The 14,486-nt window shown below is 52.3% G+C and overlaps 2 protein-coding genes across 3 annotated transcripts; both read right to left on the bottom strand.

The window, feature by feature from the left end:
• Positions 1–126: 126 nt before the first annotated feature.
• LOC130159672 (11-beta-hydroxysteroid dehydrogenase 1-like) lies at positions 127–4,278 on the bottom strand. Its single transcript, XM_056361525.1, has 6 exons — positions 4,086–4,278; positions 2,991–3,121; positions 2,287–2,398; positions 1,969–2,154; positions 1,272–1,415; positions 127–839 (listed from the first exon to the last, which is right to left on the bottom strand). The coding sequence occupies exons 1-6, from the start codon at positions 4,171–4,173 to the stop codon at positions 619–621; spliced, it is 882 nt and encodes a 293-aa protein (XP_056217500.1). The 5' UTR covers positions 4,174–4,278; the 3' UTR covers positions 127–618.
• A 1,227-nt stretch (positions 4,279–5,505) lies between these two features.
• On the bottom strand, positions 5,506–10,516 carry LOC130159674 (11-beta-hydroxysteroid dehydrogenase 1-like). 2 transcript variants are annotated; one of them, XM_056361526.1, is made up of 6 exons: positions 10,080–10,516; positions 9,293–9,423; positions 8,601–8,712; positions 7,778–7,963; positions 6,764–6,907; positions 5,506–6,081 (listed from the first exon to the last, which is right to left on the bottom strand). In XM_056361526.1, the coding sequence occupies exons 1-6, from the start codon at positions 10,165–10,167 to the stop codon at positions 5,861–5,863; spliced, it is 882 nt and encodes a 293-aa protein (XP_056217501.1). In that variant the 5' UTR covers positions 10,168–10,516; the 3' UTR covers positions 5,506–5,860. The 2 variants fall into 2 exon arrangements, with proteins under 2 accessions (XP_056217501.1, XP_056217502.1); XM_056361527.1 differs by lacking the exon at positions 5,506–6,081 and adding an exon at positions 6,200–6,672.
• Between the last annotated feature and the right edge of the window lie 3,970 nt (positions 10,517–14,486).

The following is a 14,486-nucleotide window of genomic DNA, read 5'->3' as shown; positions in this document are numbered from 1 at the left end:
TAAGGTCTTTAGGAAGTGAAAGCAGCGTTAATGCAAATCATGCAGGGAGGTTGGTTTAACCAGCTGGGCGCTGATAAGGGCTCTATGCCTGTTTGCATGGAAGAGGAATGTAAGTAAAAGCAGAGATCTTGTAAAATAATACAGAATTTATTTTTTTCAAAGACCAGCCTAGAAAGGGATACATGACCAAAAAAAAAAAATAATCCCCGTTTCAAAGGCCCTCTTGTAGCTTTGGGTGGTTTGTGCTGCTGGCCCTAATCCTTGTTCTGGGCCACGGCTCAGCTCGCCTCCTGCAGCGCTCAGCACCACTGCTGCCGTGGCTTTCGATGGGGGAGTGGTTCCGGCTGGTGAGCAGGACACTGGCAGCAGATCCTGCCACCTGGAGCTTCTCTGAAGTGCGTCTTGGTTGGAAAAAGCCAGTTGCAAGAGTTTGTTACTAAAAAGGATGTTTTCATGCTGTGTGTTGTAGTCTTCTGGTGCATCCCGTCTCAGGCTGCCAGGGTGCATCAGCATGGGGCTGCCCCAGTGATGTGGAAAAGGGCGCTGGAATAGCTGGATTAAAACCCAGTTCCCTCGTGCCTGGCACAAGGTGTCCTGGCGTGCTCGCTGCCCCGGTAGCTATGTTCTTTTGATGTTTTCCACCTTATAGTTGCTCCTGATGAAGGAGTCAAGGAAGTCGGGGGCTATGGCATGAAGGAGGAGCAGGCTGCTCACCGCTGAGGACGGGTAGTGCAGCTCCCGCTGGCGCAGCGTCCCGCTCTTGATGATCTCAAGCGCGCACTCCTCCTTCGGCGCTGGTGTGCCCCGGATGGCGTGCGAGACTGCTCGGACAGCGTTCTCTGCAGGGATGGGAGGACAGGGAGGGAAGGAGCAGTGTCAGATGGAGGGGCTGCCACAGGCACCACCAGCCTAGTCGGGGTGTCTGTAGCTTCCTCTGACAAACTCTGGGGACCAGACCTACTTAACGAGGCTTAGAATAGTTCAATAACAATTATGGCGATATCCTTCCCATTCCTTTCACCTCTTGAGTGACACTGGATGGAATCCCCACCTCCCCTGGGTTTACTTCAAGGATAGCAGAGTCAAAGGTCTCGGGCCACACTTTTAAGGAGCGGAGGTCCCGTTTCCACGATTGCCCAGCCACTGCAGGCTGAGGGTCCAGCAGCGGTGGGAAGCAGTGTGCTGAGCAGCCCAGGGCCGGAGGGTGGCTGGTGGGCTCAGCCCTGTCTGAAATGCACGGAGTTGCGAGGCCCCAGTGATGCCAAGCTTACCTGTGTCGATGTAGCCCAGGATGCAGAGTGTGATGGAGACATTGACCTGGTCTGTGATGAATTCATGTCGCAAGGAGCTGAAAAATCCATCTAAGGCGAACTTTGTTGCAGAGTAGGGAGCAGCAAATGGGGAGCCAATTTTACCTGGAGCAGGGACACAAAGTTGGGGTTTGTGTACTGGGCAGGTGTCGAGCTGCATGGCTCTCTGTTCCTCTTGCCCTTCAAGTAACTATAATATTGTGATTTAGGGTGACACAGTAAGCTGTCACAAATGCTTGAGAGAAATAAACAAATGCAGGAATGTTTAAAATGTAACATATGGCATACAGTGGCATAAAGTACCTTCAGTTGTGGGTGATTCTGTTCTTGTATTCCTGCGTGCATACCCACGTATAGCAAATGTGTGTGTAATCTGTGGCCACGCACATAAAATAACCTGCTGTGGTGTACCGTTGACTCCAATGCACGAAGGTGATTAGTGGGTGCAAAGAGACTAGCAGGACAGGGCATAGAATATAAATGGCCCAGAGGACTCAAACTGTGCATCTGGGATACCTTACACTGATCCTGACTCCCAGCGGGGTGGCTGTCTGCCTTATGGTCCTTATTCTGTCTTTGAAGAAGAGCCGCAGCAGGGATCCCTTGCAGGCAGAGGAAGGGATGCGGGCGGGGAGCGCCTGGCGCCTTGTGTGCTCACCTGCCACGGATGAAACAACTACGATGCTGCCCTCGCTCTCCTTCAGCATGGGCAGCGCAGACACGGTCATGGCCACGTAGCTGAGGAAGTTGATCTCCAGGAGCTTTCGTACATGCCCAACATCCCCGTTGAAGTAGCTGAAGTAGGAGTAACCGATGTGATTTAGGATGAGCATATCGAGGCCTCCTGCAAGCAGAGCATGTTTGCTATTGGCAACCAGCATCTCAAACCAAAGCAGCTTCTTGGTGGCCAGGATGGCCCCACAACGTAGCACGGGGTGTGCTGGGGAGTGAGGAGGGGCAGCTCCCCGCCACCTACCCCAGGTGTTCTCAGCCTCCCTCACCACCACCTCGGGGAATGCGGTGTCCTCCATAGAGCCACTCACATAGCGGGCAGACGCGGCGCCCAGCTGGAGGCACCGCTCCACAACCTGCAGTGACAGCGAGAGCGGTGTTGGCAGTGGACTCCCCTCCGCAGACCCCCCCATCCCACGAAGGCTGAGGCTGTCTTGGGGCAGATGGGCAGTGCATCTCTCTGTCCCACTGGAAACCCGTCTCCCTTCACGGGAGGAGGCACATTGCTCAGAGAAATGTTTCTGGCTGCAGACTTAGACGATGGCACATCTGAGCCAAATATTTAATATTTATAAATAGGAATGTGATTGCTTAATTTGGATTCTGTTGTATACGGGATGCAAAAACGGTTCAGGCTTTAAGAAAGGGCAAGGGCTGAGCAGACCAGGACTTGGGCAGACTAGTGTTGTCTTTGGTGGTGGCAGAATTCATAGCTGAAGACTGCGGAGAAAGAAATGCCATGCTGTTAGCATTGAATACGCAATTTGTTGCAGTGGGCTCTGTGTGTGTTCAAACAGGCTCATGCTGGGGAAATGCTGTGGTGGATCTGTAGGGTATCTGGCATCTCTGCATGCCTGGGCCAAGGTGAATATCTGCATTCTGCCTGCCTGTGGGGTTCTGGATTGCAAATGTGTTTTGCCAGCCTGGCACACTCTGCTTGCCATTTACTTTCTGCAGCTTGGCCTCCGTCCGTGCCGTGAGCAGTAGGTGGGCCTCCATGCGTGCCAAGTGATATGCCATCTGCTCCCCGATGCCACTGCTGGCTCCGGTCACGATCACTCGTTTTCCCCGCAGCATCTCTGGAGAGGAGGATGCAGAGCTCAGAGCTGGCATAGCCCACACCATCACCCCGCATGCAGGTACCGCAGCTCTTTGCCCCTCGCCTTCAGGTGCAGGGAGCTGCAGGCAGCACCACTGCCCTGCTGCAGTGTGCGCTGCTCATGCAGACCCTGACCGGAGCCCGGTTGTTAATCCCGGTTTGGTGGGGAGCACGTGTGAGGCTTGAGCTTTGCACCCAGCCTGGTCTGGGAGCAGCTTTAGGAAATGGCGAGAGTTGGGTAATAAAAGTATTAAATGTTTAAAGTGGAAAATTCTGTATTTCATAGAATCATCAAATGGTTTGGGTTGGAAGGGACCTGACAGACCATCTGGTTCCCACCCCCTGCCACGGGCAGGGACACCTGCCACCAGCCCAGGTTGCTCCCAGCCCCGTCCAACCTGGCCTTGAACCCTTCCAGGGATGGGGCACCCACAGCGGCTCTGGGCACCCTGTGCCAGCACCTCGTCACCCTCACAGCAAAGAATTTCTTCCCTATATCTAATCTAAATCTCCCCTCTTTCAGTTTATAGCCATTCCCCTTGTCCTGTCGCTGCATGCTCTTGTAAAAAGCCCCTGCCCAGCTTTCTTGTCAGCCCCTTCAGGCACTGCAAGTTGCTCTAAGCTCTCCCCGGAGCCTTCTCTGCTCCAGGCTGAATAATTTCCAAAATGCATCATCTACTGGATCAGACACCGTGTGTCCCAGCAGATCCAGTATAATCCTGTGAGGTTTCCCGTGCAGCACAGGGTGCTCTGACCCCTTGTCCCAGGAGCTGCCTGAACTCCCCTCCGAGCCCTCAGCCCCCTGCCCCCCGTGCCTTGGCTTTTCCAGCTGTGCTATGAAAGGCCCTTCAAACGGCCTGCGCGCTCCTGCGTGGGCACACACTGCCGCTCTGGCAGCAGCCTTGCTGCCAGTGGTTTTAAAGCATCTTTTTCCAATGACTTACCTTCATTGAAATTCTCGGGTGCTGAATAAAAATAAAAGGCCAGTACCAGTCCCAGCAAGGGAATGAAAAACTTCAGGAGCAGCCCCATCCCTCTGCAGCAGTACAGGCAGGAGCAACAGGCTCCGTGGCTCTGGCTGTGGGTGGTGAACGGGGCTGGGAGTGATTGCAGTTTTGCACGGGTTCTTATCTTGCACAAGTTTGCTGTATCTGTTGGACCTTTTCTTTGTGCTTCCTGTGATTTAGCAAACATTAACCTAACAGAGAGTGTCGCTTTGGACTTTAGGCTGTCCCTTGCACCCTTGTCCTGCCAGGACTTTCAGGTGTGGTTTCTTAAGGCACTGAAAAGCTTCTAGCTCCATAGAGCGGTGGGCGTGTTGTTCAGTGCCAGCCTTTGGGGCTGGGACACCTGCGTCCCCTCAGTGCAGACCTCCACGGGATGGATGTCCTTCCCTCTCTCTCCATTCCACTTCTCAAACAGAGGCAACGCTTCCCTTCCTCGCAGGCTGCTGCAAGGGTTTATTGATCAGCAGTATCACTGTGGTACAGGTTAATGTGAAAATCTAGAGAGCAGGGCTGGCAAAGTTTGTGGTTTTAGACCTTACTGGTACTCTTGGCTTATCCTGCATGGTATCGCCATTGGTGTAACACTGAGAGTTTGTTGGGTTTGTTTTATACCTCAAACGTTGCACTCTTGTCTTGAGGAATCCACCGATTGCAAAAGGCAGTAAAAGAGCCAAGCAGGTGAATAATAAAGATCTTTAGCTTTCGTAAGGGTTGAGTGTCACACTGCTCAGCATCTGCTTGGGCATATGGTGAACGGGTTTGCAAATAACTTTCTGAAAGAGAAAGTTTAAAGGGCAAAACCTACTCTGTGTGCACTGGTTTGTGTAGGCGATCCTGGCGTAAGGAGAACAGAAATGCCGGTTCCTGATTTTCTTTAGAAAGTGAGGGGGAAACTGTCCCGAGGAGCGCTTCAGCGGGAAGGGTTGGGGGAGGTTTTGTAATTGGTGCTGGGATGGCCAGGACCGTGGTAGATGTAACTGCATCAGCTAGGGCAGTGCTGCCAGTCGGGGAAGCAGTGCAGGGCTCGCTGCGGGCTTGGCCTTTGCTTTGGCGCTCAGTGTGCGTGGCTCCTGGTGCCCGAGCGCTCGGCTTAGGGTAGCAGTTCAGCAGCTCTGTGCATCTAGAAGGCATTTTCCAGTTATGATGTTTGTGTAAGAAACTGTCTACCAAGTTTGGGAAGTTTTGCTGGGGGTAAAATTTGCATTTAATTGAGCCATTAAAAAAAAATAGGCTAAAAGACGGTTATTCCTAAAATAATGAAGGACTATTGTAAGGCTTTCCTGTCAAAGTGGAGTTACTCGCAGCAGCTTTCGGTAGTGGAGAAAACGGGGATAAAAAACCCCCACAGAACACACAGAACTGTTAGTAAATTTTATTGACTGAGTAGTTTGTGCCTACGTTTTCCCTAGTGTGGGGAAGGGAATGGGTCTAACCAGGTGGGATGCTGCAGATGCAGGGGATCCCCCCCGCCCCGAGCCGCCCCCTCGGGGGTGCCGCGTCTGCTTCCAAGTGCACCCCTCCTTCCGAAAGCGCAAGCAGAGGCTGCGCGGGGGGGCACACGGGACACCCCGTCCCACCGCGCGAGGTGAGGCGGCTGCAAGCGCCGTCCCCGCCGGCAGAGGAGGGTGTTGCACCGGGGAACCCTCCCGAGCCGCCGGTGAGGGCCGCTCCGTTAAGCCGGGCGGTGCCGGGGGGGGGCGGGGGGGACAGCGCTAATTCTTCTCCGCGCTGTCCAGGCGGTAGCGGCTCCTGACCAGGTAGTCCAGCAGCTCGGCGGCCCAGTCCCGCAGGAGCAGCGGGAGCCGCGTGGAGCCGTAGCGGTAGTAGAGCTCCCGGCGGCGCAGCGCTCCGCCCTTGAGGATCTCCAGCGCGCACTCCTCCCGCGGCGCCGGCGGCACCAGCAGCCGGTGCGCGGCTGCGCGCACCGCGTTCTCTGCGCGGGAGCGGAACGGCGTCAGCCGGGGATGCTCCCCCCCCCCCCCCGCCCGGGAGATGCTCTGCTCCCCCTCGGGATGCATGTTCCTGCTCGCCCCGGAATGTTCCTGCTCCCCCCGGGATGCTGGTCCTCAGCCTGGCTGGGGGTGAAGAGCCAGCGGCGGGGCGGAGGGAGGCCGGCGTGCGCATGGGGAAGCGGGGAGAAGCGGGGCTGGGGAAATGTCTTGTGGAAACCGGGTGTATCGGTACGGGGGTTGGGGGGGGGGGGGGGGGTCGCTTGTGGGGTTGAGCCCAGCGCCCGCAGAACGCTTCCAGCCGCCCACGCCGCATCCCCGTACCTTCTTGTCGCATCAATAGGTGGGATTAACGGGAGAGAGGTGGCTGGCACATCCATGCGGGCTCATGGAACGTTACACTGTGCCGGCCGGTATGCAGTGGCTGGTTTAATGTAGCGTGGGGAAAGAAGTGAGTTTTGAGACTGTTTTTTGGTGGAAGAGAGGTGGACCCCCCAGAGAGTGGAGGGTTTTTGCATGCACTCACACCACAGCAGGGCTGGAGGGAAAGCAGCAGCGCAGGTAAAAGGGGAGAGCTGGTGGCAGAGGGAGGCGAAAGGTGGGATTAGAAACTGAGAAGGTGATGCTCAGCTCCTGATCAGCCGGATCAAACAGCACTGATCTTACCAGTATCGATGAAGCCAAGGATGCAGAGCGTGATGGAAACATTAACGCTCTGAATGCTGAATTCCTGCCTCAGTGAGCTGAAAAATCCGTCCAAGGCAAACTTAGTTGCAGAGTAGGGGACCGTAAAGGGAAACCCGACTTTACCTGGACACAGAGTGAAGTTCTGTTACAGCACAGAAAGCTGCTCTGCCTGAACCTCTGTTTTGCCCATCGTCAGATAAAGTATTTTACCCCAAAGGGACTTTGCTGTTGGTGCAATATCATCCTGGCACCTGAACAGCAGCACCACAAATGTTCCCCTCAGCCTCTGGCTCTTTTAAGGTCTTAAGGCCTTAACACCCATGGCTCATGTCTCTGCTCAGGGTACAAGCAACCCGCAGTAACTATGAAACCCTCAGAGGGGAGAGATGGAGCAAAGTTTGAGTTCTTGTCTCTGGACACTGAGCTAAGCTGATCATCAGAAGACTAAAATACCAGCTGTGAGTGGGGACATCTGTTAGTAATTTAGTTTCCTGACTGAAGGGAAATTTATTCAAACAGAGTCATGTTTTTGTGAATAGAATCAGTCTAACTCACTCCACAAATATTAGCAGGAACTTGACCTACCAAACCAAGATTGTCAGAGAACCAACGCAGTGAGAAATTACTGCATTTCCACTTTTCTCCATAAAATAGGGGGTATATGAGCTCTGCTGCTATAATGAGCCTGACACCAGGGTGTGGGGTTTAATTACAGGGCTGGTCAGAAAGCAAGCTGGCGCAATTGGATTCTATCAGAGAACAAATTCCATCAAGAAAATACAAAAAAAAGATCTCGATGGTTTCTTTCTTTTTTTCCTTTTTTTTCTTTTTTTTTTTTTTCCCCGCGTGTGTGTGGTTTGTTTTTTCTTTTTGAGTGTATTAAGCAGTTACGGCTCCTTTAGGATGCCTGGTGTCTCTGCATGCTACTTCTGAAAATCAGCCCATGGTGCCTTTTGACTGAATCCCATGTCACCCACCTCACTTCCCACTCACCTGCCATGGATGAAACAACTACGATGCTGCCCTCGCTCTCCTTCAGCATGGGCAGCGCAGACACGGTCATGGCCACGTAGCTGAGGAAGTTGATCTCCAGGAGCTTTCGTACGTGCCCAACATCCCCGTTAAAATAATCGAAGTACGACGTGCCAACATGATTAAGAATCAGCATGTCAAGGCCTCCTGCAAGCAGAGGAACAGGTGTTAGTGCTGGGCGGGAGAGGGCTGCAACCAGCAAAACGGAGCCTTTCCGGGGAGCAGAATACACATAATCGAAAGAAATCAGGTTTTTGGGTCAGAGCTGTGGCCTGTCTTCTCTGGAGTAGGGCTATAGTCCGGATGGTGGCTGCCAGTAAAAATTTTGCTGTGGTTTTATTTTTTGGCTCAATACAAAACCACCATGGCACAAGAGCAATCACCCTTGGGCTGTCTGTGGGCCTGGGGTGGGGGAGGGAGCGCTCCATGCAGAGCTGAGACACTATGTTTCCGCAGCCGTGACCCATGCCCACAATAGCGAGGCTGCAAGGGGCCTGATGGACGGTTTCAGACCGCAGTAGCTTGGGGTGATGAAATCCAGGATTATGGTACTGTAACAGGATGTTATGAGGGCACAGCGCTGAAATCGGGAGCGCAGTTCAGTTTGAGCTGGAGTGATGAAGCTGGGCAGAACTGGGGACAAATCTTCCCCATCTCCATGTCTCCTGTGTTGTTTTTTGTTTTGGTTTTTTTTTTTTTTAGTGGGTGCATGGCAAAAAGCAGCATGGCCAAGGTAAGAAGTGATGTTCTGCTGTCGCTTGCAGCAAGCAGGCTGTAAACGTACCCAGCGAGGTCTCTGCCTCCTTCACCACGTGCTCGGCGAAGGCCATGTCCTCCATGGTGCCGCTGATGTACCGCGCAGAGGCTGCCCCCAGCTCCCGGCACCGCTCCGCCACCTGCCACACCAACACCACATGTCAGAAACCCCCTTCCCTGCCCCGGGCAGCAAGAGCATCTGTGCTCCCTGTGATGTGTCCCTGCCTTAGAAAAGTGGTTTGGAGTTTTTGGAGCATGTTTGGAGCCTTTTAAGCTTCAAAGGGAGCCTGAAAAATTCTTCCTTTGGTGAATGCGTTACCCAAGGCAGTCTGGCTCTTTATCCATGCGGTCTGTGCTGGAGTTGCGTGCGTGCAGGGTGAGCAGGAGCCTGTATATCACTGCAGTGGAATGAGGGTGGGTGTGTGCACTGAGGGAGCCTGTGTGTATGGGGGTATGTGTACATAACCGTGCAAGTTCAAATAACCTCTATGTGCTACACAGAGTGCGTGCATCTGTAGGAGAGGGACTTCTGTGCATGTGGAAGCCCCAGGCAGCACAAGGATGCATCCCCATGAACGTAACCACCTATCTGGTATGTGTGCCACGGCAATTACGTGTGCATATATTAATGTATGTACCTGTGGTGTGAGATTGGCCTTCACATGTTTGTGTGTGCACTGCTATGAACACGCATGTGTGAGTGCTCAGCTTGCCATTTACTTTCTGGAGCTTGGCTTCTGTCCGTGCTGTGATCAAAATGTGGGATCCCATCCGTGCCAGGTGATATGCCATCTGCTCTCCAATTCCAGTGCTTGCTCCAGTGACAATCACCCGCTTCCCTTTCAGCATCTCTGGGGACCAAGGCACAGGAATTTAATTTATCCAAATGCTATTTAAAACTAAAATAATAAAAAAAAAACCCGAAAAAAAAATCCCTTTAATGCCTTCAGGGTAAGTAGTTAATTGGAAGCTAAGTGAGCCTGCAAGTGCAAAGTGTCCCGTACCAGGACGTCTCTTCCATCTGCTGGAAAAAGCAGCGCTGAGGAGCAGCTGCAGCTCCTCACTGAATGCAGTGACACAGGGACGGTGCTCGAATCTTTCAGCAGTTTTTTCCACAAGTCAGGACACCGTTTATAAACGCCCTGACTGTTTTGTAATAAAAATCATGGACTAAGTGCATGCTTCAAAACTTGCAATCCAACCTGTAGAAGTCATGTTTATAAATTCTTCTGCTATACACTGGAAAATGGAGTGCTCAGAGCCTCTCCGTCTCAGACCCCTCTCCATCTCAGACCCCTTGGCTCACCTGCTCCCTCAGGAAGTATTTCTGCATATTACTTGCTCAGTTTGGTTTCCAATCTTTTTTTTGAAACAACTTTCCAGTATCAGCGACCACACAAAGGCTCAGACATGGTTTGGTCCAAGCGCTGCACAGTTTCTATGCAAAACACTCAAACATGGCTTTTAGTATTTTTTCCTTAAAGACAGATTCACTTTTAATACTTACCCGGTTTGAAATTCTCCCTCGCAGAATAAAACCAGAAGGCCAAAACCAATCCCAAAAAGGGAATGAGAATCTTTTGCAACTGACCCATCCTACTGTGGAGTCAGGAAATAAAGCATGAGAGAGAAGAAGGGAGGGAAAAAATCCCTCTGCAGAGCTGCTCCAGGGGGAAACAGCAATGCCAATCCTTTAAAACCTGTTAGCGAAGGAGCTGCAACTTCCAAAGCACTGGAAAATCACGGGTGGATGGATGAGTGAAGCAAACCCTTTGATCTGCTTCCCCGCTGGAGCTGGCGAGCCTCGGCCTAACCGGCGGTGCTGTTTGGGTTCTGCCCGGCTCTTTTCATATTTCCTGTCCTACGTTAAAATGCTGAACTTTGCACAACACCCTGGAAGAGGTGTGTCTTTGCTCAGCAGCGTCAAGTTTCACTTGGAGAATATTAGAGGCAGCCCAGTGCAGGTGGTTAAACATTGTCTCTTATTCCTGCTGGCACGTCCGTGGGTCCGCGTGGATGTGCAGTCCGGGTCCCATTGCTCGCAGCGGGTCAGGGACTGGGGGCTGCTGTGCGTGTGGGGGGGGGGTGCAGCAAAGGTCCTGTGCTCCCCAGGGCATCACTGCTCCATGACCCGAAGCAGCTGCCTGCCGCCGGGATGCTGGGCAGCGGGGCCCAGCAGTGCGTACCACCTCTAAATGGCTCCAAAAATGCTGTGCAGAGGCAGGGTTTATTTTTTTCATCTCTGCCTGCTCCTGTGAGCAGATGAGGGAGCAGGGGCTGAGCTGAGCCCACCACCGGGGCTGTGACCACCCCAGCTCCAGGGGGCCGTGCAGGCACAGGAAGGTTTGCAATGCAATATTGAATGCTGTTTTCTGCAGGGAAAAATGGTCCTTGCTGCCGTGGTTCCTGCTTTGAGTTTTGCAAGAGTTTTGTTCTTACTTTTTAAGCGAATATGGTCTGAAGAAAACCCACGTAATATCCGCTAGCTCCCTGAGCAGCAGCAAATTCACAGCCATCGATCTTGCGCAATAGGTGTAAGCTATGTTCCAGCTTTGGTTTGGCACCGGTATCTTTGTTGTGGAGTACCAGTACCGGCTGTGGTACATGGGATGGGGACGCACTGCGGGAGCTTTGTGTGCCCCTGGATCTGCTCGCTAGAGCTCCTGAGCCGGCGGAACATCGCGTTTGCTGGGACAAGAGCCTGATCCGCAGTGCGGGGGCTGCACCGTGCTCTGATATAAGTGGGCACAATGCCGTGGTTGTCCCTCTCAGACCCCCCCCTACTGTAACCAGTCAGAAAGAATTATGTAAAGAATTATTTTTTTCCCCCTATCACAGCTTTAAAATAAAGATGGTTTAATTTAGTGGCATACCTGGTATGGCAGTGGAGCTCTCTGGCATTGCTTCTGCTTTATGGATTGTGGGTTTTTTTCTGCCTTCCTACTTCTGTCTCAACTTTCCCTCTGATAAGAAGCACTCAACCCCCTTTGGTCAGGTTGGACCAGTACAGCCACTCTGCCTCTTCCTGCCCCCTTTTGCTTTTAACTTGGGTCATGGTCATGGGGCAACCATTTCATTCCTTGGCTTGGGAGAAAAAAAAAAACCAAACAAAAAACCAAAAACTCATTAACCTTACCTCTGCTGTGGTCTTGTCTGTGTTGCCAGCAGGGAGAGAGGCTCTTTTCAGATGTTGTCTTTTATTACTAGCGTTAGGATACTGCAGTAGAGCAATAACTGTCAACCTTTGTGCACTGGCTGCAAGCACGTTGGGAGGGTATCGTGCTCTTTGCTCTGCCTGGTGCGAGGAGATGCGTGGCCGGAGGCAGCCTGGTGACTATGGAGCCGAACGCTGCGCTTGCCCTGCCGGTGTGGTGTTTGATGGCAATTGTCTGTTTGGGTTGGGTTTTTGTGTGAAACAAAGTAGCTGATAAGAAAGGACTGCGATACAGAGTATTTTGGACATAACTTAAACTTTTTATAAAAGAAAATTTTGCGTGTGCCCTTTAGGGTGTCCTGTGTGAGGTGAAGCGTGGGGCGGTGCTGGCGTGGTCCCCGGGAGGGCTGGGGGCTGCGGCGGCAGCAGGAGCTGCCGGATCCGTCCCTGCTTTGCTGTCCGCGTGGGTTTGCTCTTTGCCGCCTGTTGCCCTTCCAGGGTGCTGCTGCTCCTCACTCCTACTCGCAGCTTTTTCTGGGTTTGTTTTGCTGTGTGCAACTTAAGAACTTGTTTTTAACCTTTTCCTGAGGGCGGGGAGCGAGGGATGGGAGAGGAGGGCAGGAAGAAGTGACTGTGGAGAAGCGTTTTCTGATCTCAGCTGGTCCTGGCCCTGCTGCTGCCAAACACTCCTGCTCTGGCAGAGGGGAGCTGGGTGGCACGGCATGCCCGCTCCGCAGACAGGGCGCCCCGGGGGGAGGGGGGCAGCCTGTTGATTCTGAAACAGCTTCACCCAAGTTTTCCTGGATGTGTCCCCCTGCTACAAGTCCCTTCTCTATTGCTTGTTTTTTTGAAGCCGCGTTGTTCAAGGGGTGATGCTAGGCGCTGTGCTGCTCTGTGCAGGGGGGTGGCTTCATTTTGTGCCCCCGGAGCTCGCTTGGAGGAAATGGGTATGGAAAGGGACTTGTTCTGACAGCAAACGGGCAGAGCAGCCGAGGGGGGCTGCTGGAGAGCCCCCGCCGTGCCCGCAGCCTGTGCTGCCTGGAGGGAGCGCGTTCCGGGGCAGGGCTGAGGCTCAGGCAGGTTTGTGCGTGCAGCTCAGAGACTCTAAAGCACTTGGCAGAAATTGGGATACCGCTTCTATTTTTTCTCTTTTGAGTAATATTTGGCTTTTTTCAACCCGTCATCAAATCTTTGTTAAAGCAGGGCGTTTTCCTCCCGCCACCGCCCCTTGCTCTCCTTTATCACATAGACATTAAAATGTTAATTTCGCAGACCCGGCATACTTTACCATGAACACAGATTTAATTCCTTTCTTTACAGATAGGGATATCACCTTTATAAAGGGCCACCCTCAGTGACACTTTAGGCTGATGTGCCTGTCAGCGGGATGCTGTTGCACCATGACAGACGTGCGTGTGTCCTGGCACGGCTGCACGCCGTCTCACTGTGGCTTCTGGGCATGGCCCGCGGGCAGTGCTGACACCCTGCAAACTCCATCACTGTCCCGGCTGCACCGTTTCGGGAAAATGCACTCTCAGGTCCCAAGGGAGACTTGAGGTGATTGCAGGACTGTGTTTGTTTTGACATGGTATTTCTACTCACTGCCGGTTTAGAGAAAATACTGTGATGTTCAAGTCATTTCTAAGCGCGACATTGATTTTCTTCCTGTGTGACCAAATCAGGAATTGCTGCTTTGATATTTGATTGTTGGTGCTGTGGCTGCTTTGAGTCTTGGCCGCTGTCCATGTTCCCGGTGCCCTTGGTGTTGGGTGGCAGAGGCTGATATGCTTATCTTGGGCCCCTAAATTTAGCCTGGCCGCTCTTGAAACATCCAGAGTCCAAACCACAAATAGCAAGTGAGGGCTTCTAAAGATGTTCGGCTCATGCCCTTGAACCAATTGGCCTGTGCAGGGAGGGCTGCAGGGTCTTAGGTGGCCTTCAACTTTGTGTGATGAAAGCCTGGACAAGAGCTCCAAGCTGAAATAAGATCTTTGAAGGATGGGTGCAGACAAATGCTCACCAGAGCTCATGCCAGCTGCAACTTGCCTGAGGATTTAATGCACCAGGAAAACATCACGTTTTGTAGGTTAGAGTAAACTAGATTCGGCTGAGTCTTAAAGAGAATAATAGAAATAAACCTCATGCAAACTTGGCAATGTAACTCCCACCTTGGGCAATGTGTGGCTCTCCTCAGGAGCTTATCCCTCAGGACTTCAGTTTAACTTAGCCTTAAATGCTCCATATGCTTCCACACCATAGCTTGCCTCAGGTGTCCTTACTAGTACTGACTGTACATCTTATTCCATCTGGTTGCTTTCTGGTATATCCCAGCAGTTACAATTAAAATTTGCCTTTGCAGTTCACACACAGGCTTTCGGAATGACTCTGCTGTGCTCCGCTGCCGACGTGTGTGGATGTTCTTTGCTGGTTGCATGGGTTTGCATTTGTGGCCATTGTGTTGGCCAGGATTTGCTGCGATTGTCTGGTGTCAGGATAGAGCTGTGAGGGGTTGGAGATGGGGCTGGGAAACAGGCCGGTTTGGAGAGTCGTGCCGTGGTTTAAAGGCAGGGAAGTTTGCTGAAGCTTTTTAATCTACTGCACCTGGCAAGTCCGTCATTCATCATAGTTAAAGTGATGTTAAATGGATTACCAAGCTTCCATGCACCCCGAATTTATTGTTGTGTGGTTTTAAATAAGACTTTATATGGTCATTGTGGTAAAATCAGCCATTAATACATGTCTAATTCATCACTCTGCAGA

The sequence above is a fragment of the Falco biarmicus genome, chromosome 16 (genome assembly GCF_023638135.1).
Source record: "Falco biarmicus isolate bFalBia1 chromosome 16, bFalBia1.pri, whole genome shotgun sequence".
Classification (NCBI taxonomy): domain Eukaryota; kingdom Metazoa; phylum Chordata; class Aves; order Falconiformes; family Falconidae; genus Falco; species Falco biarmicus.
Note: the sequence above shows the minus strand (reverse complement) of the source record. Positions and strands in the feature narration are given on the sequence as shown.